This window comes from Erigeron canadensis, chromosome 3, assembly GCF_010389155.1.
Source record: "Erigeron canadensis isolate Cc75 chromosome 3, C_canadensis_v1, whole genome shotgun sequence".
Taxonomy (NCBI): Eukaryota; Viridiplantae; Streptophyta; class Magnoliopsida; order Asterales; family Asteraceae; genus Erigeron; species Erigeron canadensis.
Window position 1 is genome coordinate 34,437,699 of NC_057763.1, and position 23,436 is coordinate 34,461,134.

General features: G+C 34.3%; 6 protein-coding genes across 7 annotated transcripts; 5 read left to right on the plus strand and 1 right to left on the minus strand.

Annotated features, from left to right (window-relative positions):
- The first annotated feature begins 447 nt into the window (after positions 1 to 447).
- LOC122591005 (UDP-glucuronic acid decarboxylase 5) lies at positions 448 to 4,843 on the plus strand. Of its 2 annotated transcripts, none has more exons than XM_043763184.1 (12): positions 448 to 554; positions 1,904 to 2,006; positions 2,154 to 2,240; positions 2,352 to 2,439; positions 2,758 to 2,849; positions 3,057 to 3,121; positions 3,208 to 3,296; positions 3,461 to 3,538; positions 3,620 to 3,713; positions 3,810 to 3,876; positions 3,969 to 4,073; positions 4,375 to 4,843. In XM_043763184.1, the coding sequence occupies exons 2-12, from the start codon at positions 1,920 to 1,922 to the stop codon at positions 4,558 to 4,560; spliced, it is 1,038 nt and encodes a 345-aa protein (XP_043619119.1). In that variant the 5' UTR covers positions 448 to 554; positions 1,904 to 1,919; the 3' UTR covers positions 4,561 to 4,843. The 2 variants fall into 2 exon arrangements, with proteins under 2 accessions (XP_043619119.1, XP_043619120.1); XM_043763185.1 differs by lacking the exon at positions 448 to 554 and adding an exon at positions 861 to 944.
- An 873-nt stretch (positions 4,844 to 5,716) lies between these two features.
- Positions 5,717 to 7,506, minus strand: LOC122593341. The gene is made up of 3 exons (XM_043765735.1): positions 7,307 to 7,506; positions 7,149 to 7,191; positions 5,717 to 5,972 (listed from the first exon to the last, which is right to left on the minus strand). The coding sequence occupies exons 1-3, from the start codon at positions 7,425 to 7,427 to the stop codon at positions 5,969 to 5,971; spliced, it is 168 nt and encodes a 55-aa protein (XP_043621670.1). The 5' UTR covers positions 7,428 to 7,506; the 3' UTR covers positions 5,717 to 5,968.
- Positions 7,507 to 10,025: 2,519 nt separating this feature from the next.
- LOC122591996 lies at positions 10,026 to 11,293 on the plus strand. The gene is made up of 2 exons (XM_043764214.1): positions 10,026 to 10,265; positions 10,715 to 11,293. Exons 1-2 carry the CDS (start codon positions 10,026 to 10,028, stop codon positions 11,291 to 11,293), a joined length of 819 nt encoding a protein of 272 aa, XP_043620149.1.
- A 697-nt stretch (positions 11,294 to 11,990) lies between these two features.
- Positions 11,991 to 12,553, plus strand: LOC122591175 (histone H4). Its single transcript, XM_043763395.1, has one exon. The coding sequence runs from the start codon at positions 12,081 to 12,083 to the stop codon at positions 12,390 to 12,392; it is 312 nt and encodes a 103-aa protein (XP_043619330.1). The 5' UTR covers positions 11,991 to 12,080; the 3' UTR covers positions 12,393 to 12,553.
- Positions 12,554 to 12,623: 70 nt separating this feature from the next.
- Positions 12,624 to 17,324, plus strand: LOC122593116 (ACT domain-containing protein ACR9-like). Its single transcript, XM_043765472.1, has 6 exons — positions 12,624 to 13,137; positions 14,460 to 14,678; positions 14,948 to 15,053; positions 16,012 to 16,363; positions 16,443 to 16,727; positions 16,812 to 17,324. The coding sequence occupies exons 1-6, from the start codon at positions 12,903 to 12,905 to the stop codon at positions 16,956 to 16,958; spliced, it is 1,344 nt and encodes a 447-aa protein (XP_043621407.1). The 5' UTR covers positions 12,624 to 12,902; the 3' UTR covers positions 16,959 to 17,324.
- Positions 17,325 to 19,672: 2,348 nt separating this feature from the next.
- LOC122591997 (amino acid permease 3-like) lies at positions 19,673 to 22,252 on the plus strand. Its single transcript, XM_043764215.1, has 6 exons — positions 19,673 to 19,784; positions 20,039 to 20,272; positions 20,446 to 20,539; positions 20,690 to 20,904; positions 21,068 to 21,210; positions 21,365 to 22,252. The coding sequence occupies exons 1-6, from the start codon at positions 19,673 to 19,675 to the stop codon at positions 22,019 to 22,021; spliced, it is 1,455 nt and encodes a 484-aa protein (XP_043620150.1). The 3' UTR covers positions 22,022 to 22,252.
- Positions 22,253 to 23,436: the final 1,184 nt, after the last annotated feature.

Consider the following 23,436-nt stretch of genomic DNA (forward strand, 5'->3'; position numbering starts at 1 on the left):
ATTGTTAACAAAGTTCTTGAACTTGTTTGTTGAAGAACTTTACTCAACTAATTAAGAAGGTCACAAGTACGATACTTTGCATACAATGTAATGTTTCTAGTTTTATAGTAATTATTTTGTGCTTCATCTGTTTATTTCGTAAATATAAACGAACAAACATGAATATCATGTTTATGAATTATTTGTGAAGTTCCATAAACGAATATAAATACAAACAAAGTCTCATTTGTACTTGTGTGCTCACATGGATTTTGAGACCGAGAGTTTTCATATCATATGACATCATATATGATAGTGAAATATACCGATCGATATATATATGTGCGCCTAAAAGAAAAGACATATTAAAGTTGGTCCCACCGGAAGACTTAAAAAGAAAAGGACTGTGGACTAACACAGTAGTATACGTTTCTAATTTGTCTTTTGAAACAACAAAAAAACCATATATTATATCCAAAATAAATAAATAAATAAACCCGCAGAAACAAATACTTATATAACTTGAATCCTACGCAATTCCAAGCTTCCCCATCAAAGTGTTTCTCTGTGTTTGCGTAAGTATTACTTGATCGAATATATATATGGGAATATATAATAACAATCGATATATATATGTAAATATAAAAAAATAAAATAATATATGTATATATGTTAAGGATGTTAGTTGTGTGTGAGTTGTTCTTTGTTGTTTTGTTATCGAGTAGCCATCCATCATTAGGTTCATATTCTCGTTGTTATATCGTAAATTCTAAGCATTCCATTTAGTTGTTGTTACTACTATTTCTTTATTCATTCAATATATTAATAATCATTCGAGTTGGCATCGTTTGGTGAAGTTATAATTATTGTTATGTTTTCCCCCTTCTTTATATGATTGTTTGTTTGCATTCGTAACACACACACACACAGTCACACGCAAACATCAGAACTTAAACATTATTAAGGTATCTACTGATGTTCTTACTTCAATCTTGTGTGTTTTTTAGCATTGAATTCATTTGATTTTTAAAGCTTGTTTGTTTGGTTTTGTGTTATTAATTGTTACTTGGGTAATGTCCTTACTATAACATTAGAGTTCCAAACAACATGTATGTTGGCATTTACAAACGAACAAGGTTTGGCTTTTGGTACTGAAAAAATCTGATTATCTGCGTTTTCTTAGAGAGAAAATCAGTTATTTTGTTTAAAAAAACTAACGGGTTGAGACCTGTTCTTTTGAAAACACCCGTTTTCAAATGCAAAATGTGTTTTTCATATGAAATTTAAACTCTACCTATGTTTTTTGAATTTGAACCTAAAAATGGCATTTAAAATGATAATCAAAACTGACACATTTTTTTCAAAATCATACTTCAATGATTTATTTATTGAAATGTGGAATTTTTGGGATAGAGGAGGTAGCTTATGAGTAAGGTCAAATTTTGGGAGTTTCAGTTGTTTATCATAGAGCTAAATTAAATGATCAACCTTCATTTGTTTACTGTTAACAATGTTTCATCTTCAATTAATTGCTGATTTAGAATCAAATTGTAGCTTAAAATTTTAAATGTATGTGGGTTCTAGGTGTTTAATATTGACTTTGGTATAATTTAAAGATTTAGTCTACATTTGTTTAATGTTACCAATGTCATTTTCAATTAAAATAGGTGATCTGGAGTGAAATTTGGTGCAGGTCTATAGTTGTTTACCAATTACCACTTACTTTAATGTAATTTAATGATTGGCTTGTATTTGTTTACTATTAACAATGTCATCTTCAATTAATTGCTGCTTTGGAGTCAAATTGTTACTTTAAGTTTTGGAATATATAAGTGTGGATTACTTCAGTTTATACTGGTACATACCATGTGCTAGATTGTTATCTAAATGTGTTTTGAAATCCGGTCTGTTAACGTTGTTGCAGATATTAGCCTTTGACAATGGCGACTAATGGTTCAAATGGAGAACATAAATCTACAAAACCACCTCCGACCCCCTCACCTCTGCGTAACTCTAAATTCTTTCAGGTATAATGTCGTTGCAGGATTCATAGACATTATATTTACTAAGTTACTATCATGTTTGCTGATTTATAATCTTGTCCAAAAGATGAAACATATAATTCTAGCTTATGCTACCGATTCATACTTATTTTTTGCGTACATGAATTGCAGTCAAATATGAGGATCTTGGTTACTGGTGGTGCTGGATTTATTGGATCTCACCTAGTGGATAAACTGATGGAAAATGAAAAGAATGAGGTGTGAATGTTGTAACTTTGACTGATCATATACCATTCTGATTTTGTATCAAATCTTCCGGTATTGAGCCACAACATGATTTTGACATTCATTTATGTCTTCTTGTATCAGGTCATTGTTGCTGATAATTATTTCACTGGCTCAAAGGACAATCTTAAAAAGTGGATCGGCCATCCAAGATTCGAGCTTATACGCCATGGTAATATGTTATTCCATATTTGTAGTTCTTTTTCTATATGTCCATTTGGGTATCTGTTGAAACAAAGACAATTAGTATACTAAAATCATCCAAAACTCAGATTTCTGCAATCTTGTATACTGTAGCATGACCTGAAAAATGAAGTTTATATGGAATTTTTAGTGATAATGAAATTGGATTTTAACTGGTAATGTTTTGGACATTATATTCTAAACTATTTCATGTATAATTTAAAACTATTTTTACCTATCCAGAAATTGTATGATTTTTCTTGTCATGGGATCTTTTTGGCTTAGAAAGATAAATACGCTTTTGCAGATGTCACAGAACCATTGCTAGTTGAGGTGGATCAGATATATCATCTTGCATGCCCTGCATCACCAATTTTCTATAAGCACAATCCTGTAAAGGTATGCAATTGTGTTTGTATCAATCTTCACTGCTTGCTTTTTGTTGGGTAAAGGGATTATCCCAGGTGAATATTTCATTATTTGCAGTTCACACCATATAATCCTATTATGTCCTTACAACAGCTTGTTTTGTCCCTTGATGTATATTATCAAATGATGACAAACTGATTATAATCTGAACCTTCTGGAATGTGTAACATGTGACAGACAATAAAGACCAATGTGATTGGCACGCTAAATATGCTTGGTCTTGCAAAGAGGGTTGGAGCAAGGTTGGTAGATTTTTTGTATGCTTTGGAGTATCTTTATATTTTAGCTTCACATTTGGCTTATGAATGACACTTATGTGTACTTTTAGGATTTTGCTTACTTCAACCTCAGAGGTCTATGGTGATCCTCTTATCCATCCCCAACCAGAGAGCTACTGGGGTAATGTGAACCCAATTGGTAAGCCTAAACCATCGTGTAATTCCAAGTATTTGTAAATCTTTTATCTTCAATAATTCTTCTTAGTTACAAAAATGATCAATTACATTGGTTATCTATAGAAAGTGTAAATGCATAGAAAGTTTAGCTTTTGTTTTATATGTGGATGGTTTGATGTGTTCCAGGAGTTAGGAGTTGTTATGACGAAGGAAAACGTGTGGCAGAGACTTTGATGTTTGATTATCACAGGCAGCATGGCATAGGTAACATATTGTGGCGGTAGCAAATATATACTAGTATTTGATCGAGTCATTGCAATTCTTAATCTCTTTTTGTTACTACAGAAATAAGAATTGCTCGGATTTTCAACACCTATGGACCTCGGATGAATATTGATGATGGACGTGTTGTGAGTAATTTCATAGCTCAAGCACTTCGGTAAATCCCTTTCTCAAAAGTCAAAACAAAGTAGAAATATTAATTCAAACTATCAAAGTTGAACTAATCTTACCCATTTGACCTAAAACCTTGCAGTGATGAACCATTGACTGTTCAAGCCCCTGGAACCCAAACTCGCAGTTTCTGTTATGTCTCTGATATGGTATCTTGAAAAATAATTTGCTTCTAATAATGTATATATGATATGATGATGTGTGCTTGTGGTCAACTGTTAACTAATTTGCAATTGTATAGGTTGATGGGCTTATTCGGCTTATGGGAGGGGAGAACACTGGACCAATCAACATTGGTAATCCTGGTGAATTTACAATGATTGAACTCGCTGAGACAGTGAAGGAGGTTAGTCCTTTTTATTCACCATTTCTGATGTTGTTAAGAAGTTATAGCCAAACACATGTTTACTATCTCTTCTATCCAATTATAGAAACTGTCAAACTAAAGGAAATTGAATCATACTGCAACTAATGATTCAAAAATTATTGTACTTTTGTTTTGGATCAATTCTTGTTTGTTCATATGACATTCGAAACGGCTACATGAGTCATGAGAGTCAAATGAATTTATAACTTAAAAATGTGTATGCTGTAATAAGATAGGCAAGTAATTTGTTCTAAAACGGATGCTGGAAAATGAATTGCAGCTAATCAATCCTCAAATAGAGATTAAGATGGTTGAAAACACGCCTGATGATCCAAGGCAGAGAAAGCCAGACATCACAAATGCTAAGAAGTTGCTTGGATGGGAACCCAAGATCAAACTGCGTGATGGTCTTCCCCTCATGGAGGCAGATTTCCGGCTAAGGCTTGGAGTTGCCAAGAAGCTATAAACAAGCACACATTATGTTCTTTACGAGTTGGTTGGAGGCCAGTTATGTTTCTTACACTTTTGGTTTAAAAAAATCTTTACTCCGATATATATAGGTGAAAAAATAAACAGGGTGAGTCTTGTGTTTTTTTTTTTAATACATTTTTTCTGTAATTGTGTCTTGTATGTTTATGGACGACAGTCTATGAAGGTATTTGTTTTTGTTTCAAATTGTAATTTGCGAAGCATTTGTACTTCCACAAATCAACTGAATCAATGGGATGAGAAGAAATCTTGAAGTTTTAGTGGATTTGGAATTTGAAAATTAGATGTTTTTATCATTTATACAAGCTGCTGTTCTAAACCTGTTTCTTCATAAAAAGAACCTTCTGTGAACTAACTGTAAGGAAGACTTCAATCAACCACTTGTAGAAATATGGAAAATTCAGGCTGTAAAGGAGCCTAACTAACCTCAATTTTGACTCATTTAACTTAAAAGAGCAAACTCCACATGCTTTATATAAGCCCTTAATCATTTCTCTGTGACTATATAAAGTACAAGTACATGATAGTGGTCGTATAGTATTTCACATCACTACATTATATGTTACATTATCTAAGCGACTGTAGTATATGAAGCTCGCATATCAGCCAAGGTCCAACGTAGGCTAAAGCTCGGCTCAAGCTTATATAAGCTATCAAATTAAATTTCCGAGAACCATGAAGTAATAAGGAATATGCAGATGAATATGATGTTTTGTCTTTATCAAGAGACATTGAAGGCTTTTAGTTTGAAAGTGTTTAATGAAAGCAAAATATCTAACCCAGTGCTTTTAGATACTAAAAGACCAAAGGATAAGTGTAAGAAGACAACTTAGAGAAGGCACAACATAGGTTTTGAATGAAAAGGAGATTATGACCTTTAAGCATACTGCATTACATCCAGAAAGGTTGGACAACTTTGCAACCATTTAACCAAATTTAAATTTTGTCAGTATAAGATGTAAAACAATGAATTCCCAGTGATCAAGAAATCAAATTCCAGTACACCATTACTAACCAGGTTTGTAGAATAATTAACAACTGTATCAAATTAGTGGCATAGCAACAGAATTTGACCATTTTCACTACCCAGTTATGGACTTAGGGTAAAAACCATCTAAAAGAAGCCTGACAGATTCATAGCAACATGACACGTTTGTGTACCTCTTGTTATTCACTGTTCACGATTCTGATAAAGCCTTGGAACAAATTAAAGACAATAATACAAAATTCAATGTATCTAGTGTTCAAATAGAAGAAATAAAGTAGCATGAAGCATGTTCAACAAAAGAAGCTGCAATCTTAGATCTTTATTACTACTGGAAACGATAAAAACCAACGTTCCGATACTTCATCATTATGACAGCCTGAAACCCCCCATAGGATGTTCACCTGCAAGACACAAGAACATAAAATCAAAAAGATCAGACAGAGCCACACATGCAACTAAGCAATATGTAAGAGAAAATGAAATGAACGAAGATTAACCCCATATGAAAAATCAATATTAAATGGATATTGTGCATACAAGTGTGAAAGTATGCTTTCCAAAAAAAGCCATTAGCTGTCAACATGAGTTGCATATTGAACAACTTCCATGAATTCGTTAACATGTGCGTACCATTTTGGGAAGAGATGATTCCCAGCAATGATGCATTACGTTGATTCTATGTAAAACATTTTCAGTTAGTCTCAGCAAGAAAATGGGCATGGGTTGATAAAGGAGGACCCTTAACCTCAGTATGATCCACCTTCCCGAAAGCGGAAGCACCCAGCTCCTTCCATTTGCTAAAACTACTCGAGTAAACGGGCACTTATTTTCTACCATAAGATGAGAAAAGGGTCTCTGCCTCTCTCAATCAATCTATGCATCAATTCTGAAACATTGACTCTTCTGTCCTCTTTCAAAACCACAGTCACCGTTGACAAATTTTGACTTAATCAATTCTACAAAGTCTCACCAACAACCAGGTAACCTAAGGAAAGCTATAATCATCTGCAACCTAATTCTATTTGGTTCATCAAATTTAGTTGTATTCATTCAATTCCCTCACATTCCATTTCCCTAAAATTTTCATTCCTTTGAAAGATTCCATTCCTTACATAAACATTCCACAAACCAAACTATCCGACCATCAACAAGCTTAACAGATAACTAACATGGCAAACTCCAAAATTTGGTACTCGAAAAAAAATTTCTTGACACGTTATAACATCATGTTAGCACAAGTCCTAATACTATCATACATTGAACCTTAGCTTTAATATATAATGCTCTCCTTTAGACAATCTAGGCATATAAATTCGACCAATAAGACTCTAAAAAATTCAGAATCTAAGATAGATCAACCTTACATATGCAAACTTTATATCACACATATTATCATCTCAATTGCAAAAACAAGGACCAAAAACACAGATACGTACATAAATAACTACGGATCGAAAAGTTATATAATCGAATCAGCTTCAATACAACGCCAAAATACAAAATATGGATCTAATATATATATATATATACACAAAATACAGCTGAAATCTAGGTTTATATGGAGAAATCGGGAATACCTCTTGTGACGTTGGGCGAAGACGGAGTTTTTCCTGTCTTCCTCTGCGCCAAATAAGAAAGTAAAGGTTATAAATTGTGTTTTGAGATGTGGATCAATTATTTTATTTTTTAAAAAAATTAATAAAATGAAATGAAATGAAAAGTGAAATCAACGAACCAGTAAGGCCAAGGGAGAACTTGGTAATGATGGTGCCTGTGACAGCGAAACCGACAAGGAAAGGCCAGTTGCGATTGAACTCCCTCTTGAAGAATACGCCCCATGGATCGAACTTCCTCATTTCTCTCCTTCTCTCTGTTCTGTTGTTTTACGGTGGACTTCTCTATTGGGTGGGTTTTTGTTATCTGAAAGCAAGTGGTGAGCACTGAGCCTTGGGTTAATATACGACACGCTTGGCTCGGACCCCTGTGGTCTCGTTCATACTCCTGAAGAAATGGTTCGAACGCTTTGCTAATTTTATTATAATTATTACTAGTTAATTAATACGGACTATTTAAATTAACTTTTATTACAAATTAATACAAAGACATTTCGTATCCGTATTAAAATTATCAACTATCAAATTGAACAATTAATGTAACTTTTGTAATTATATGTATTTATCTAAGTTACAGAAAAGAAAACAAACACTATCAAATTAAACAATGTGTCCTTTTGTGATTAAAAGTAGGTTGGTTTCAAAATGTATTATGTGTCATTTGTATCGTAAAATTAAGAATGATTTGTGTAAAAGGTAAAATGATTGGACAAATATAACTTATTTTTTGATGAGTCTTTTTTATTTTGTTTAAATTAATGTAGTAAACAATTAAGATTTGATGGTGTTTCTATAAAAATATTGGATTTGATGAATTTTTAGCCAAAAAATCATTTTATTTTTATTTTAAATAATTATTAAAATTAATATGACATTATTAAACTTAATTTGGGATTTTTAAAAGATGTAAGATCATGCCACGTAAGTAAAAACCTTCTAGAAATAGTTTTCATTTATTAATATATAAGAGATCATTATTATTATTTATATATGTAAAAAGTGAATATAAGACTGTTACATACATAAGTTTATGTATAAAATTATTCATATACCAAATTTTTAATATTTACTATATAATGTAATAAGGATTGGCCCACATTTTTTATGGATTTAAAAATTCAAAATGTGTCAAATTCTATACCCAATACTAGATATATAACATCCATATATTTCACATTCCTCTTTATAAATTTATATATTTATGGGTCATATGCACATAAACATTGTTACCTCATATCTATGGAAAAAAATCTCATTTTATTTATACTCATCCGTCACGGAGTCAGGATTTCCAGTCTAAAATAGTCAAACAAAGTTTTTGCGATACTAACGTATATAAAATTAAACTAAAATTTTAAATTACACTATTCATAGATTATCATTTACCTTTATACTTAGTAAATACATAAAAATAGTAATAAAAATAAAGAATTTAAGTAGGATAATAGGGGAATCAGGTAGTAGGGTCTGGTAGCATGAACCCAATCGGCTACACAGCCGCCGATTATCGGGTAGGGCCAAATCGGGTAGATGACCGAGTTCAAAAGCCAATCGTGAAAGAAAAAGGAGTGAAATGTTTGAATGTGGTCGCCCACTAGATATTTAAACTGTATTAACAACTAGGTATTTAAATATAGTTTCCTAGTTGTATTATATTTAGTAGATTTATAATTTCCTTATTGTTAGTATTCATTTACTTGTTAGACAAGTTGTATTTGACTATATATATCCTTTTATTCTTTCAATAATATCAATAATGATTCAAATCACAATAAATAATATGGTGGAGAAGATGTCGGAAATGTCTACGTCTACGGTCTACACCTTCCTCCTTCATAGTTGGTTTCGTTTAAATCGAGATATTTAAAATATCCCTAAGTAATCGACGAGAGTAAAAGATATATGAGAAATATTATCCGTTCCTTTGCATATATAAAAAAGAAAAGAGAGAGAAGTTAGCTCGACCATGGTATAAGACTAGTCACTAGTGTGTTAGTTGTTGAATTCCCAAACGTAGTCTTTGAGATTATCAACACGAAAGCTCTACACATGTGTGGGTATGTTAGAACAAATGCAAGGCTCCATATCATGGTTGAGGGTTATTACTGGTCTTTGGAAGTACCAAGAAGTCTTCGTTTCGAAGATGGGGTGTATTATCACAAAATGATTTAAGCAAGATATAAAATTATTTTTGATAGCTGGTGAAGTTGAAACGCCTAAAGTCTTTTGTTTATAGAAGTAAATAACTCGGATCATACATGCGGTTTATCAAAATCCCATTAATCGTCCTTAACTTTTAAAATTGTTAACCGTGTGACCGTGTCATGTGCTACACATGTAGAAGTCATAATTGTAGTTTTAATATATGTTTCATGGCCATGAATGAGAAAAGAAAAAATATAATCAATTCGTATATCATGGGTTTGTTAGAGTAAAAAATAAAATAAATGCATGTCACTTATGTCACACATCAATTAAAATACATTTCAATAATATTTTAGTTTACAAATTTTAGTTTATAAGGGGGTTGACAATGGTAGCATTATAGACGAGTGGTCACTGCGGCACCATGACGAAACACCGCCGCCAACGCCTGACCACGCGTGGCGGGGTGAAAACGAGTGGTCATACCACGCGGTCCACCACTCCATTTTCGCTGGTTGGTTTGCGTGCAACGGCTAGTTAACGGCTAACTTTGTTTTTTTTAATACTTTATTACTTATATATACATACAACTCACAACACAAAACACACACGCTACAACTACAAAACAAACACACCACATTCACTTTCTCTTTTAAAAAACACACTACAACTCAAACATACACACACTAAAAAATAATGCAAAAACATATTGGTTCCACCACAATCATCGACGAACCGTTCGAATGGTCCGACGATAGTAGTTTAGAGGTGTTTGCTAACGCCATTGAGTCCGAAGAAGCCGAAAGTTTCATGACGCGGTCACGGGCGAAACGTAAAGTCGTGACCCGCAACCATTGGACTGCTTTAGAAAGGTTGCACCGCGACTACTTTTGTGAAGAACCGAAATACGACGATGATTTTTTGAAGATAGGTATCGTATGCCTAAAAGACTTTTTTTAATGATCGTGCATGATCTTGAGTCGAGATAAGCGTATTTTTAGGACTCGTATGATGCCCGGTTGGCCAAGAGTTTTACACCGATACAGAAGTGCACATCTGCCATCCGGCAACTTGCAACCAGTAATCCTCCCAATGAGTACGACGAGTATTTAGAGATGCCCGGGAGAACATCACGTGAATGTCTTCAAGTTTTTTGTGACGCTATCGTTGACACTTACAAGACCGAATATCTGCGTAAACCAACAACATATGATCTCTAGCGTTTGTTTGAAGCACACGAAGAAAGGCATCACTTGCCTGGAATGATCGGTAGTCTAGATTGTACACATCTTGTTTGGAAGATGTGTCCAATGGAGTGGAGGGGTCAATACAAAAGGGGTGATCATGAATACCCCACTATTATGTTGGAATCAACGACGTCTTAGGATTTATGGATATGGCACGCCTTTTTTGGTCCTCCGAGTGCTCTAAACGACATCAATGTGCTGCAACAATCTCCCTTGTTCATCCCCGAGCGTCTGGGCATTGCTCCTTGCGTTCCATTCAGTGTAAATGGGCGTACTTATAAATGTGGCTATTATATAGTCGATGGCATATATCTTACATGGTCTACGTTTGTTAAAGCGTACAAATACCCTACCGACCTGAAAGAAAAAATGTTCAAAACGGCACAAGAGGCGGCTCGCAAAGATATTGAACGGGAATTTGGTGTTCTCAAAGGAAAATGGCATATCATTGATCGACCGTTTCGACAACGGTCACTAGGAACAATAAGGAACTTGGTGTATGCGTGTGTGATTCTGCACAACATGATCATTCAGGATAGTGGTCGTGCGATTTGCCCAGTTCATATAGGAGATCCAGTTGTCCGCCCAAGTAGTCATCGGGACGCCTTACCGGAGATACAGGACGAGGAGACACATTTCCGTCTCCGGTATGATCCGACAGAGCATATAGCGGGTCTAAACTTACCACACCTCCAGCCGAACGATGATGAGGAGTAGTCGTATTTCTATTATTTATGTTATATCTTTTAAGTATTTCTAGTATGTTTTTTTTTTTATTTGTTTTAAGGTTTCCAAGAATTATTTATGTAATGTTTATGTATTTGAATATTTTTAGTTTAATGAAATTCAATGTTTAAATAAAATGAAAATTGTAAAATGAGTGTTTGAAGTGAGTGGTCGGATGCCTATGAAATTTGAATGAGTGGTGAGTGAGTGATGGAGTTGAGGTGATATGCTGTGATTGGTTAGAAGTGAGTAGTGAGAAAAAGGATGAAAGGTGGGTTGTCAAATGTCAACCCTCTAAGATACATTTTTTCTTAATAATTAGTTTACTTTTTAATTATTTTTCATCATACACGAATGCTAAGACTAGTTGTCAAACAAGTATATTTGCAAACTTATCGAATTAATCATGTTTTGAATTTTTGAATCAAAATTTCATAATTTTGGACTTTTAAAATTTGGATCTCCATCCAAAAACTCGACAACCAAATATTAGTCCTTGTATAAAAATCCCCGAAAGAAAAACTCCCCTTTTACACTCACAGAGAAAACACACCACACGGATCGTCCCAAACATCTCATCCACCGTCCATTAAAATCTAAATCCACGGCTCCCCTTCTCTTTCTACTTTTCAACTCCAAAATATTTCAAAATCCCCGCCTTACATTCCAACCCCCCACACAGATAAAAACCCCCCAAACACCCTTCTTCAGATCTCACCATCACACAAATCCAAATCTCAACTACTTTCTCAAATATCCAAAAAAAAAAAAAGAAGATATGTCAGGAAGAGGAAAGGGAGGAAAAGGGTTAGGAAAAGGAGGAGCAAAACGACATCGTAAGGTTCTCAGAGATAACATCCAGGGTATCACCAAACCTGCCATCCGTCGTTTGGCACGTAGAGGTGGAGTGAAGCGTATCAGCGGGCTGATCTACGAAGAGACACGTGGAGTCCTGAAGATCTTTTTGGAGAACGTCATTCGTGATGCCGTCACCTACACCGAGCATGCTCGCCGCAAGACTGTCACTGCCATGGATGTTGTTTATGCTCTCAAGAGACAAGGCCGTACTCTCTATGGTTTCGGCGGCTAGGTTTATTGTCAGATTTAGGGTTTTGTAATTGGGAATTGTTATTAGTAGTATTCTGAATATTAGGTTTGTTTTAATTTCTGTGTGGTTGTAATTCCTCCATCTCGAGGGTATTTTCGGTATTAATGAAATCTATTAATGGAACAATCAGTTTATTATTATTATATCTCCATGTCTATTGCGTTCAAAACCTTTTCATTATTATTTGCTTAGAGATAATGTTATTTTAATTTCCAGATTTGTTGTTATTTGGTTGTCATGATTATTATGTGATTACTTTAGTTTAAATCAATTAATTATATTAATTAAAGTGGCCATAAGTGATTGGGCAGTTTGTTGTTGACACGTGGGACCCGGCTCTGCCAAATAAAATTTGTTCTGTTTTTTGCATTATTATTATTATACTTGGATTAGATTTTGTTTTTGCATTATTATTGTGGTTAGATGTATGTATATATATGTGTGTATGTATTGGGGTGGGTTCATAATAGATAAGTGAGGAAATTGGGGGAAATGAAAAAGAGGGAGATGGAGGTGAGAAAAGGGGAATCAGGGGGATGCTGGTCGTATCAAGCGGCGGGTTCGGTGCCGGATATTGGAGGGCCGAGTGAAGATGCGGTGGTGATACAGAAAGGGAAGAAACAAGGGGATCCGTTTGTGATTACGGTTAATTGTCCAGATAAAGCTGGACTTGGTTGTGATATCTGTTGGATTATTCTTGATTTTGGTCTCTGTATCGTTAAAGGAGGTAATTACATATTTCTTTCTATATCTTTTGTGAGTATGTTAAACTGGTGATTTGTGCTAAACTTAGGTTGAAACGAAAACTAAATGAGGGATTAAATTCATGATTCCCAAATTAATATCAAAGATACTTCATGCTGTATCAAGCCTGTCCGTAAAGTCTGTACCATTGCCATAATTAGGAAAAGGGTTGTAAAAAGTCAAGTCAGGTTCAAACTTGCTTAACCTTTGAGCTCAATTTTATGGTCATTAGTCTCATGTGCCCAATGATTTTCGGGGATCTGCTTGGGGTTTAGCTCGTTATTAAACAGCTCATAGTAGGGCTTGTAGTTGTTTAAGCTTGGCTTGATCCGAATAGCTCACTAGGAACTCGCCTTATATACGGTCCCAGCACAAGTAACTTGTGTCTATCTAGTTTATCCTATTTACAGTCATATCTGTATATCGCCTTATAGTTTTAGAATTTAATTTCATATCTGTAAATCTGCATTTCTGGTCCATTGTGAATTAGTGTTCTATACTACTCGTATTAGGATATAACCTCAACACCCCAAAAGATTGCCCTTCCAATTCGTTGGATGCAGGGATTTTGGGAAAGGATATAGACACCCCTGCTTCCTAGGTGGTTCTAATCACTTTGTTTACATGAAGTTAAATAGCCAACACTTTGAAGACGCATACCTACTTTGCTGAATCTGTCGTTTTTCTTTGTTGGCATGTTATGAACTCTTAACGTGATTCAAAAATATATTTCACCTTAGTTGGATAACTTGGATTATCAACCTGAGATGGAATATATGTATTTGGTCTTTAGGATACATATTAGCTATTATTCTATTAAATTGTAATATGGTGCGACATAGTATTATGAGTTACATCACCTACAGTAAGATGGTCAAACATAAATGAGTGCCTCCTACTGTAAGATGTTCAATAAAAAAATCTTCTTTATCTTATTTACAATTATAAACTTTACCATTATAGTTGACAAAATTTCAAATTCATATCTGCATGTTTAGTTTCATCGCGAGTTTGTGGCCTATAATAGTAGGATCTAACCTCAACACACCCCAAAAAGTTACCATTCCGAGTAATTGGATGCAGAGCTTTTGGTTAGGAATAGAGACACCCCTGCTTCCTAGGTGATTCTAGTTGACGTGATCTATTTATAACGCATGAAGTTACTGAGCTAACGGTTTGATATGCATGCTTTTAGATAACTATGATTTATTTTTTCATGTTTAAGACTTCTGTACATGATTTATAAATATTATTTCATATCAGATGGATCATTAACTTGAGATGGAATTTGTGTATTTGGTTTAGATTTTACAACGGATGGAATATGGTGCTACATAGTATTATGGGTGTTTCCTTATTCAACCTCGCCTACTGTAAGATGGTCAAACATAAAAGAGCGCCTCCTAGCTGTATGTCCAGCATTTTCTGTATCGGCTTACTTAAATGAGCCGCCCCCTAAACCTGTAGCTTCTCCAGTGTACCTATTGACATTTTGCAGCACTGACCGGACAGGATTATTGAATGGTACTTGCACTTTCCATTTTTTAGGGGTTTTTGGGACTGCATATTTTCAGCTTATGCCTATAAGAAATTAACCTTCCATGGTGCTGTTATAGACGTGACCTTTTTAGCACAAAATTAGCAAATAAATACAAGCTGTATTCACATCAAAACGCTAAGAAGTGCTTGTTTTGCTTAAAAATGCATCCTAAACACCGTGTTGTTTGCTCCTTTTTTATAATTAATATATATGATTTATGTTTTTTTTTTTCATTCTTTTACTTTTCCTTTAGATGTGACTCGAGTTCTTTGTGAGCTTGAGCTTATGATCCAGAGAGTGAAAGTGACAACAACCCCTGATGGCCGTGTCATGGACCTATTCTTTATTACAGATAACTTGTGAGGGTTTGTTTCTTACTACTCTTTCTTGGCCCTTATAGTTATTTATTGCAACTTTGTATGTGCACTAAGAAGATGAACGTAAGTGTATATGAATACATGCTAATAGTTAAACTTTTAATGTGACCACAAGTTTTAATCCATCTCTTGGTATCACAGTGGGCTGGTAATTTACCATGATTGGGTGTTTTGAGTATGTCAAACTGTTTAAGGTTGGTGTAAGGTTATGATTCTTGTTAGATAGTGGTTAGATGTGCTATCAACTGTTTTCGGCAAGAGTATGCAAATATTGTAACAAATTCTTTTTAGGGTATGCTCTACAAAAGTACATTTTTCTTTCTATTTTTCTCCTTTTTTGATTATAAAACATTAAAGGTTATTTCTTCTCTGGGTTTTGTATATGTGCGTATCCAGCTTCCATGCAGGTCAGCCCATGTCAGTAAATAAAAAAAAAAGTAAGTAACTCCCAATGCCGTCTTCCACGGGTTTTGGGTCCCAATACCGTCTTCGACGGTGTATGGGAGGTTGAGATGTAGACAGCCTTACCCCTACCAAAGGTAGAGAGGCTGCTTCCATGTTCTACCATAGGTAGAAAAGGCTCTCCCGCCCATGTCAGTAAATGTTTGGTTAAAATCGTTGTATCAGATTCCTTTTTTTTTTTTTACCAATATGCTTTGTTGCTAATTCTCCAGCATCCACCAGTTTCAACTAATCAAAGGGTACCTAATAAGATAAATATTGACGTTCGCTTTATAAAGTATCAAGACTTTTGTTGAACTTTTTTGTGTCTGTCAAAATTTTGATGCTATCATTTTGTTCAGTTTTATGTTTTTGTAGAGCAAATTCGACTTCACGTTACAAAATTAAAACCCTGATTGATTGGTTTGTTAATGATCGGGAGTTAGGATTTATGTTTGTATTGTTTCTTATTATCCATGTCTTTGCAATCTTATTTCAGGGAATTATTACATACAAAAAAGAGAAGAGATGATGCATGTGATAAATTGCACGCGGTGTTAGGCGACTCATGTACTAGTGTTGATATCCACTCAGCTGGTTATAACAAAGATAGTGTCCCACGTATCTCTTCTCTGTCTCAGGCTGCCTCTAAAGAATTATTTCGATCAGAACTATCAGAAAAGGAGGTGCATTCACAAGCTCTTAGTCCAGATGTGAAAAAACTAATGCATGCCAGTGTCATGATTGATAATTCATTGAGCCCGGCTCATTCACTCCTTCAAATCAGCTGTGTTGATCACAAAGGTTTTCTGTATGACATCATGCGCATATTAAAAGACTTCAATATACAGGTCACATTTTTTAACCAAATTGTGTTTTAGCACCCATCATTTCCATTTGTTCTGATGGATGATATACCGTCATTAACAGATAGCTTATGGGCGATTCTCACCAGTTAACAAGGGACATCGTGACTTGGATTTGTTTATCCGTCAAAGGGACGGCTTAAAGATCGTGGATACAGAGAAGCAAGATGTGCTGATTTCTCGTTTTAAACTGGAAATGCTTCACCCTTTGCGTGTTATAATAACAAATCGTGGACCAGATACAGAACTTGTTGTTGCCAATCCAGTAGAGTTATCTGGAAGGGGACGGCCAATGGTTTTCTACGACACCACACTGGCACTCAAGGCTCTTGGGATATGTGTGTTCTCAGTAAGAATCTTGAAATAACGTTTCCGTGTTTAGCATATGCATATGTAGTCTGTATACTGACTGGATTGTTGGTGATGCCTTTAGGCTGAGATTGGAAGACATGTAACCGATAATGGCGAATGGGAGGTGTACAAGTTTCTTCTAGAGGAGAGCTGCAAATACAAATTGGGAAGTATGGTGGTTAAGAACCAGATTGTGGACAAGGTCAGAAGAACTCTCATGGGGTGGTGAATGGTGGGTGATCTGTAGTTTATGTGTTATTCATAGCTGGGACTACGTTGAAAAAGTGCATTGTTTATGTATTACTATGATTATCATATGGGAAGTGATATTCGTACCGCAAATTTTTATAAATGTACCACAATGTACAAGCTATATAGCTAACTGTACAAGTTAACACTGCAAAGTTGTAGTACATCTATCAAAAGAAATGGTACAAATATCACTTCCCTTATTATACATGACATCATGATATGGCTAATTGGACAATTGGTGCATTGTATCATCACATGGGGTTGTTGATGCCCATTGCTGGCGATGAACTTGTTTGAGTTTGTGTTCTAGGGAAGCAGGTATGATAAAAGATTCTGGAACTAATCTCTCTATCTACTCGTAGGTATAAGATTGTCTATGTTCTACATCCCTTTATACATTACTTATGACGGAATTGGGTATAGTTGACACGACGTGCTGTAAAATATATGACTATTAAACTCATATGGCTTTACTAAGTTTTTTAGTTTGACTTGTATTTAAATAAATATATAGCAACCTGAGTTACCTTTTTAGTTCAAAAACTATTTTTAATAAAATACTAAACTTATGATCTGTATTGTCATACAATCGTTCAACGTATAGACTTGGCATGTTTTTTCTTTCCGAATATACGAGCACGATTTTGGATAGGGAAAATGATCCACGTCGTAAGTTTTCAAAAAAAAATTTTCTTTTTTTCTCTTAGGAGTTTATTAAACGTAATAGATAAATTCTGAGTGCAAGGACAGTAGCATCTATGCTTTTGTGTACCAAGTTGCTCCTAAGGAAAAAAGCCCCGACATCGACACATCGTGCATATAGCCTCCATTTCTTTGGTCGTTGCCGAGCAAATTGCCGCACCGCCGTGCACATTCAGAAATATCTTTGGATATCTACTTTGATCACTTTGTTAATAATATAATATCAAAATTGCCCCTCAACAATCTACCTCTCTAACAGCTCACACACTAATCTTCCAACAATACCCCTCTACTCTTAAAATAAATATACTATTCATTTCAAATAAAATATTATCACCGTTATCACGCGTCGTTGTTACCGTCAATATCGCCGCATCGTGCGGGCATACATCTAACTTATTTATGGAAGGTAAAAAAAGATTTCTTAATTAGATTTTCCAAATTAAAGACACCGACGAGATATATTTTTTAAACTATTTCACCGTAAACGCCTAACTTTGTTATTAATATCCATAAGTTTTATAAAATGATGTTTATAACCTTGTGTGTTTATTTAAAGGTGAATATAGTAAGGTAGAAATAAAAATAGAAGTAAAGACATATCTACCAATAAACTAAAACAGGATTGAGATTTTCTTGAAACGACACGTGACATAATCCTTGATTGACAAATGTCCTTTTAATTTATTTATTTTATTAAATTAGTTTTTTTTTATTATATATAGATTCAATATCCTTATTAGGCTTAGAAATAAACTCTAATTCTTAAGCTTATAGATACAAAACACATTATAACTTTATCTGATTGATCGTTTTCCCACTAATAAAATTATTTATTTTTCTTTCTCAACTCTTCAACTCATGTTACTTATAATAAGTTAATAACATGAAGACTTCAAAAAGTTGAGTTTACAATCCGAAATCACAAGGTTATTTATCGTCATCCACTATGATTACAATTAAGTTTCGATTTTGATGTGATTGTAAAAGCTTAAGGTAATTAATCCAAAACTTTAATTAAACATAAATTATATTTATCACTGTTTATTGAGTATAACTTAGTTTCGATTATCAGTTTACTTTAATCACAATTTATTTCATACTCATAAATGACATATTCAATTTTTTTTTTTATACAATATATCTACATGGCTACCGTAAGATATTAAATAAATAAAAGAGAACCGAATATTGAGGGGTCTTTCATGTTAAATAAAACTTGAAATTACGTCATTACAAAGTTGTCCAAATTGTAGTCGATCTCTAATTAGTCAGCATATATATATAAATAGGCATTGCATATGGTTATTGCAAGGATTACACGTACGAAATATCGAGTCGAAATTAATTCAGGAGAGAAATAAAATATACGACTAGCTAAACAAGAACCATTCGACGTTAGTTCGACGTTTAGGATTTTGGGTTTGATCAATAATCTTACGTACGTGAAATTAAGTGTTATAAGGTAAAATCTATACATCTAATTAACTTTCAACTAATTTCTCATAATACTCCGACTATATATTACTGCATATACATGCATATATGACTACTTTTTACGTAAGTAATTAAAACATATTTATAATTTTATTCTTAACTTCATATCGTATTTGATGGTGATATATAGTTTATCTTCGTTAAATAGTAAGAGGTTTTTAAACTGTTTTCGGTTAATCTTGTTCAACTTTTTAGTTATTCGAATGATCTTTTCCATAATATTATTTGGTAATCTAGCTATGTAATGCTTATGTTGATATAAATCAAAAGTATGACTTGATCGACAAGATTATATATAATAATATAATCTATACAAAAAACGAACAGAACGTTGAGATCGTTTAATAAACTCGTGTCTAAGTTGGGGTACGTTAATTAGTTGATTTTGACATTTAACATGATCAATCAACCGAATCAGAATTGATTATTGATCATTAATTTTAACATTCATATTGTTTTCTTTACAGAATTGTAGTACTATTTTAGAAAACGATGAGTGATAACGTTAGCGAAAAGGATCAACAATGCATTATTGAAGTTGTGGGAGGATTCACCGAAGACGAGTCTAAGTTCTTCGATGACGATGGACGTCCTAAAAGAACTGGTACGTACCCTTTTTTTCCCTTTTTAATTGTATCTCATAATTTATTTGTAGTACACATTACTAAAATTTTTTGTATTTTTACTTCTAAGTACAATTGATTTGCATATATGTCACTAGTTTTCTCTTCTAATTTTAAAAATTTGTAATAAGTCAACTATTTTGTATGAATGTATTTCTTAATTATTACGAGTAACTGATTAGTACTTACTTACTCTTATTAATTACTCGTATTTAATTTGACGAAATATATATAGGGACGGTGTGGACTACAAGCGCACATATCATAACTATTGTTATCGGCTCCGGAGTGTTGTCACTAGCATGGGCCACAGCGCAACTAGGTTGGGTCGTTGGGCCGGCCGTTCTTGTTCTGTTTTCGTTTGTGACTTACTACACATCTTGTCTTCTCGCCTACTGCTACCGATCGGGAGACCCCATCACTGGCAAACGAAACTATACATACATGGAACTTGTTCACAACAATCTTGGTAATATTTTTTCCCCCGGCCCTATGTATAATTATTACAATTATTTTAAGTATCTAGGATTCTAGGAATGTATACATTGTCTTTGAACATATATTGCATATTTTGGACGTTTAATACAATGGTAACTTAATTATATATATATACATTGTAAATGTTTCAATTATACTTTTCAGGTGGATGGAAAAAGAATATTTGTGGAAGCATTCAATATCTGAATATTATTGGAATAGCAATTGGATACACAATTGCATCATCTATTAGCATGATGTGAGTGTTCTACTACTTAAAACTAACTATTTTTCCTGTATATATATATATTTCTAATTAAGATTTAAATCAACTCTATATTACTCATACTTGGTTAATTAATATATAATCTTTAATTAACTAATGTGAATTTCTTGATAATTTATATAGGGCTATAAAGAGATCAAGTTGTTTCCATGAAAAGGGTCATGAGAATCCATGCAAAGTATCAGGGATCCCGTACATGCTCATGTTTGGTGGCTCACAAATCTTGCTCTCTCAAATCCCCGACTTCCATCAGATTTCATGGCTTTCGATGGTGGCTGCTGTCATGTCATTCACTTACTCCACCATTGGTCTTGGCCTCGGAATAGCTAAAGTTGCCGGTAATTAATTTGTTTAGTCTTCGATCTTCTTTTTAATTGTTATTACTCTTGTTATCTTTATGTTAAACTTAATATAGTGTAGTGTCTTTATATAGTAATTAAGTACTAATTTGTTTATGGAGATTAATGTTTGATGTTATTATTGTTGGTTGATTAATAACAGAAAATGGAAAAATTAAGGGAAGTCTTACTGGAGTTAACATTGGGAATAATGTGTCACCAACTCAGAAAATATGGCGGGCCTTTCAAGCACTTGGTGCCATTTCTTTTGCTTATTCGTATTCCTTTGTCCTCATTGAGATTCAGGTAACTTACTTTTGTATGTGTATAAACTCCTATATATGTTTTAGTCTTTATGTACCCTTATAATATTAGCATTGTAAAATCTTGATAAGATAATTATAAGTAATGGTATGTAACTCAGGTTTCTTATGTATATATTGTTTGTTATCAATTTCAGGATACTGTCAAAGCACCGGCTGAGCACAAAACCATGAAGAAAGCAAGCATGATCAGTGTTGCAACTACGACAGCTTTTTATATGTTATGTGGATGTTTTGGCTATGCTGCCTTCGGAGATATGGCACCTGGAAACCTCCTAACTGGTTTTGGTTTCTTTGATCCATACTGGCTTGTCGACATTGCCAACATCGCCATTGTGATCCACCTTGTTGGGGCGTACCAAGTCTTCTGCCAGCCCTTATTCGCCTTTGTTGAAAACAATGCTGTCAAATCCTTCCCCGAGAGCAAATTTATCAACAACGAAATCGAGATCCCAATTCCTGTTGGGGGATATAAACCCTTGAAGCTCAACATGTTCCGGTTGGCATGGAGAAGCGCCTTTGTCTGCCTGATCACACTCATTGCTATGTTGATGCCGTTTTTTAATGATGTTGTTGGGATTATGGGAGCATTTGGATTCTGGCCATTGACGGTCTACTTTCCAATAGAGATATATATTGTTCAAAAGAAGATACCAAGATGGAGCGCCCGATGGATTTTGCTACAATCACTGAGTGTCGTTTGTCTCCTTATTTCAATCTGTGGTGCGATTGGATCGATTGCTGGGGTGGTTAGTGATCTCAAGATTTACAAGCCTTTCAAGACATCAATGTGACTGGAGTGCAAGAAAATACCTTAACACGAAGATTCAGATTACATTTTCTGTTTAATGTTTGAGCAGGCCTTTATGATCTTCCACAAGCACACTTGATGACAAGAAGTTTGTAATGTGGGTGAATTCACCTGTCTGTTATTGTTGTTATACATGTAATTGTATATTTTGTTGAGCAGTTGAAGTTATAGGTGTTGTTTACAGTTGTATAATTTATACCTACAAGTGATAAGTTTAAATCCCATATTCGATTCTGATTATATTCCTTTATAATTCTCTGTTGTTTACTCTTTTTCTTGTAAACCAAGAGGGTGGTGGTAAAGGCATGACAGGTTGTGATCCTAATGGACTCGGGCCTAAATCAATCCACATCGAGTCCTCAGGCGATCCATCATCACTCAAAATCGGACTTTTCATGATTAAAAATATTCAAGCTTCATCAAATACAGGGTTACCGTAGTCATCACTATATGTGCTGTTACCATGTTCCATCTCAGTTTCGTTTACATCCGTCACAAGAGGAGGAGTTGATATACCAGAAAAAACTGGTAGCTGACTTCCAGTTTGGCTTTCAGGTACTACATCATCATTTTTGGTCCTTGAGAATTGAGTGGAATCCACCCGTGGAATCTCTATAAAATGAGGGATACACTGGACTAATCTTCATCATACCAGAACCAGTGTGACCAGGTTGCTTCTGAAGGATTTTAATCACAGTTTTCTTGATAAGTAGGCACCCGAATCCTGTTGGGTCAAACCCAAAGACTTCTAAAATGATGTATAAATCGGGTCGAAAAAGAGAGAACCCAAGTGAATCCATTTCTAAAAGAAACCCAATGCCCCTGCATCAAGCCATACATGCAAATTGTTCTGCTGAGCAAATGACATCCATTGGTATGAATACTTAGCACCAGTAACTATTGATTGAACCGGAAAAACAAATAGACCTTTTGTTGAATATTTCTCTCTTTTTCTTGTTTATAGGTCTGTTTTCTCAAATGGGTTGAACATGGTTTAAGTGTAGGCCATATAAACCAAGCACTATGAAGTATGAACCTTAGCACCTTTCTTTTTAGCACCCTGAGCCATCCAACTAACCGACTGACTTTCGTGATCAAACATTGTTAGTAGGTTTTTATTCGTATGAGAAGGATATGATTCGGCTAGAAGCAAGTTGATTTTGTTGTATTGAAGTGAACTCTACGTTAAGCCTATACTGACCTGCCAAACCCTCAAACAGTCAAGTACCATAAACACTAATTTTGCTTTTACGATATCTATTAGTGTCGATTGAATAAGCATTCTATACCAAATCTGCTTTATATTGTATTTCAATTTTCAACTTTAATTTTTCTTGTTCCTCATGGCATGAAATTGCAAAAAACTTATGAAACTAAGGTTTTAGATGAATACAGACG

Bases quoted from the DNA above. Each gene is read 5' to 3' on its own strand.
- LOC122593341 (XM_043765735.1), bottom strand. From the start codon at position 7,427: ATGAGGAAGTTCGATCCATGGGGCGTATTCTTCAAGAGGGAGTTCAAT. The intron at 7,192-7,306 runs GTTCGTTGATTT...TATTTGGCGCAG, and splicing joins GTTCTCCCTTGGCCTTACTG to AGGAAGACAGGAAAAACTCC.
- LOC122593116 (XM_043765472.1), top strand. From the start codon at position 12,903: ATGAAAAAGAGGGAGATGGAGGTGAGAAAAGGGGAATCAGGGGGATGC. The intron at 15,054-16,011 runs GTGAGGGTTTGT...ATCTTATTTCAG, and splicing joins TTCTTTATTACAGATAACTT to GGAATTATTACATACAAAAA. The intron at 16,728-16,811 runs GTAAGAATCTTG...TGATGCCTTTAG, and splicing joins TTGGGATATGTGTGTTCTCA to GCTGAGATTGGAAGACATGT.
- LOC122591005 (XM_043763184.1), top strand. From the start codon at position 1,920: ATGGCGACTAATGGTTCAAATGGAGAACATAAATCTACAAAACCACCT. The intron at 2,850-3,056 runs GTATGCAATTGT...AACATGTGACAG, and splicing joins ATAAGCACAATCCTGTAAAG to ACAATAAAGACCAATGTGAT. The intron at 4,074-4,374 runs GTTAGTCCTTTT...AATGAATTGCAG, and splicing joins TCGCTGAGACAGTGAAGGAG to CTAATCAATCCTCAAATAGA.
- LOC122591997 (XM_043764215.1), top strand. From the start codon at position 19,673: ATGAGTGATAACGTTAGCGAAAAGGATCAACAATGCATTATTGAAGTT. The intron at 19,785-20,038 runs GTACGTACCCTT...AAATATATATAG, and splicing joins TGGACGTCCTAAAAGAACTG to GGACGGTGTGGACTACAAGC. The intron at 21,211-21,364 runs GTAACTTACTTT...TATCAATTTCAG, and splicing joins TTGTCCTCATTGAGATTCAG to GATACTGTCAAAGCACCGGC.
- LOC122591996 (XM_043764214.1), top strand. From the start codon at position 10,026: ATGCAAAAACATATTGGTTCCACCACAATCATCGACGAACCGTTCGAA. The intron at 10,266-10,714 runs GTATGCCTAAAA...ACGACGTCTTAG, and splicing joins ATTTTTTGAAGATAGGTATC to GATTTATGGATATGGCACGC.
- LOC122591175 (XM_043763395.1), top strand. From the start codon at position 12,081: ATGTCAGGAAGAGGAAAGGGAGGAAAAGGGTTAGGAAAAGGAGGAGCA.